This window comes from Eriocheir sinensis, chromosome 18, assembly GCF_024679095.1.
Source record: "Eriocheir sinensis breed Jianghai 21 chromosome 18, ASM2467909v1, whole genome shotgun sequence".
In the NCBI taxonomy this organism is placed as follows: Eukaryota; Metazoa; Arthropoda; class Malacostraca; order Decapoda; family Varunidae; genus Eriocheir; species Eriocheir sinensis.
Genome location: NC_066526.1, coordinates 12,887,483 through 12,889,982, shown reverse-complemented (window position 1 = coordinate 12,889,982; position 2,500 = coordinate 12,887,483). Strand labels below are relative to the sequence as shown.

Sequence of the window (2,500 nt, the reverse complement as noted above, 5' to 3'; positions counted from 1 at the left end):
GAGAGAGAGAGAGAGAGAGAGAGAGAGAGAGAGAGAGAGAGAGAGAGAGAGAGAGAGAGAGAGAGAGAGAGAGAGAGAGAGAGAGAGAGAGAGAGAGAGAGAGAGAGAGAGAGAGAGAGAGAGAGAGAGAGAGAAAATACATAGGAAGAACACACACCAGAAGAGCTGGCGGTCTATGGCGAGGGTGTCTGTTTACTACCGCTACTACGAGTAATCTACGTGTGGTAGGACAGGACAGAATAGATGAAGGCTTCTCCCCACCCACCTCTCCCTCCGGCAACGTGGCGGTAGGAAATGGTTAGAGGGGAACACCATGTACCTTTAAGGAGGAGGAGGAAAAAGAAGCAAAGGAACAAGAACACCAAGAAAAATAACAAATAAAAAAAAGAAAGAGGAGAAGAAGGACAATACCGACGACGAAGAAGAAAACTGAAAAGCGAATAAAACAAATACAGAAGAAAAACAAAACAAAATAAACAAAAAAATACAGCCACGTTGCGTTCAAGGCCTCTACACCATCTCTTAATACAGACTCAGTCCTTCGTTATATTTGAGAGGAAAAAAAAACGGAACTCGGAAGGGACGGACTGCGACACTACATGATTGTTTTTGGGTCTGGAAGAAAACAAACGGATCGGGGCAACTTTTTCGCCCTCCAATCCTAATGCAATGACCTAAAAACGGAGGTGAATATCCTAATACCGTTACTTTCAATGTCAAGACGAGACTGCACGGGCGTACAGACGAGGGCAGGGAGAGGGCAAGGGATGAGGAGGGGGCTACGCTGGGCTCCGGTATATAAGGGGGAGCAAGCAGGAAGCAGGTCAGGAGAGGTTGGACTCCAGCTGGGAACACACTAACACACGTCTGGTCTTCGCATCTCACAGTCACTTGTAAGAATCCAGTGCAGTACTCAACACTAACTGACTGTATGATAAAGACTATTAACATTTACTTATTAACTACGACGTCTAACACTATTAAGAAACGGAGGAAGAAGCAGTATTTATATAACAGCACTTAACTTACTATAATAACCAATACTATTAACATTCAGTGCAACTCACCTCTCCCCCAGAACGATGAGTGGTCCGAGTGGTCTGCCCCTCTGTCTGGTGCTCCTGGTGGCCACTGCAACAGGTCACGTCGCCGCCACCCCGCTCGGCAACACGTGAGTGTGGTCTGTCCGCTTCCATCTCCTGACCCCGTGACCTTATGACCTTCCCGCGAGCCAGCCTGAGAGGAGAGTTACGATTTCATTTATATTTATTGTTATTCATTCTCTTTCGCTCTTAAATGTATTCTCTTACACACACACACACACACACACACACACACACACACACACACGTAACACAAAACAGGTAACTATTATATAAAGACACAAGTTAGAATCACGAACACAACGCAGACCAACACACACAATGTTTTTTTTCATGGCGCGACGATGCCCGCGTTGAGCTGAGGGTTGAAATTAATACAAACACCCACACAGGAATACAAAGACACACACGGAATAACTAATACGTTTTGGCGCACCCTTCCAGCACGATTCCGCAGGGCACGGCGGGCGGGTTCCAGTCCGGGGTGCTGTACGTGACACCCCAGGGCCGCCTTACCATGCCCCCGGGGGCGGTACTCATCGTGACACCCACCCTCAGCCTCCCCATGGACAGAGACTACCCCCTGGGCTACGGGTCTTCAGCCACCGTCTCTATGCCCTTCACCAGTATGTAGTCCTGTTGAAGGTGGAGGTTTTGGTCACGCAGAGTTTTCTTCTTCTTAAGGTCTAAATATGTGTAGAGTCCTTTTTCATATGAAGTCATGCAGAGTATTTTCAAGAGTTTTTTCTTCAAGGGTAGAGTGCTAGAGTGCTGTTTAAGGACCCAAATACACTTAGTGTCACTGTGCAGTTCACTGTACAAACTTGGTTTGCGCTAACCCCGGCCTTTCCTGACGGCTTCAAGTTCTTTCGTGGGCGCGCAGCACATCGCTGTTCTAAAATCTCGACTCCTCGTGTTTCAGTCGACCTCGACACTCTGGGGCTGACGTCAGATGCCAACTCCTGGGGGGTGCAGAACAGGGTGACGCGCCAGGCACCCACGGAGGGCAACCTGGCAGGCGGTGACAGGTAGGAGGAGGAGGAGGAGGAGGAGAATGAAAGGAAATCAATATAAGCAAAGCAAGATTGATATATGGGAAGGGGAACAGAGTGTCCAACAGAGCCTACGATCTCTCTCTTCTCCCTTCAGAGACTCAATGAAAAGAGAGATTTCTTAACTATCTTCCTACAATAACTTCCTCTGCCCTAACCCCTCTCCCTCGCGTCCCAAGGGAGGTCGTGTACCGTGTGGTCCAGAACAGCTTCCAGTCTGCGGGACTCGACGGGCGCGCGTGTCTCCTGAGAACCATTTGTGAGCTGAACCTCAACTATGCGCCGGACAACTGTGGTCTGCTGGGTGAGGCCATGCAGCTGATTCTGAGGTGAGGCTGCGGCTGG

At 49.1% G+C, this 2,500-nt stretch overlaps 2 protein-coding genes across 2 annotated transcripts in view; one reads left to right on the top strand and one right to left on the bottom strand.

The window, feature by feature from the left end:
• The window catches only part of LOC127000314 (doublesex- and mab-3-related transcription factor 1Y-like), a 15,723-nt gene that overhangs the window by 3,465 nt on the left and 9,758 nt on the right, over window positions 1-2,500 (bottom strand). Inside the window, exon 3 of the mRNA XM_050863892.1 lies at window positions 1,068-1,236. Coding sequence (XP_050719849.1) covers window positions 1,214-1,236 — 23 coding nt within the window. The 3' untranslated portion in view covers window positions 1,068-1,213. The remainder of the gene's footprint in view (window positions 1-1,067; window positions 1,237-2,500) is intronic.
• LOC127000313 (uncharacterized) overlaps window positions 1-2,500 on the top strand; it is a 10,641-nt gene that overhangs the window by 4,292 nt on the left and 3,849 nt on the right. The window contains exon 5 of the mRNA XM_050863890.1: window positions 2,335-2,484. Coding sequence (XP_050719847.1) covers window positions 2,335-2,484 — 150 coding nt within the window. The remainder of the gene's footprint in view (window positions 1-2,334; window positions 2,485-2,500) is intronic.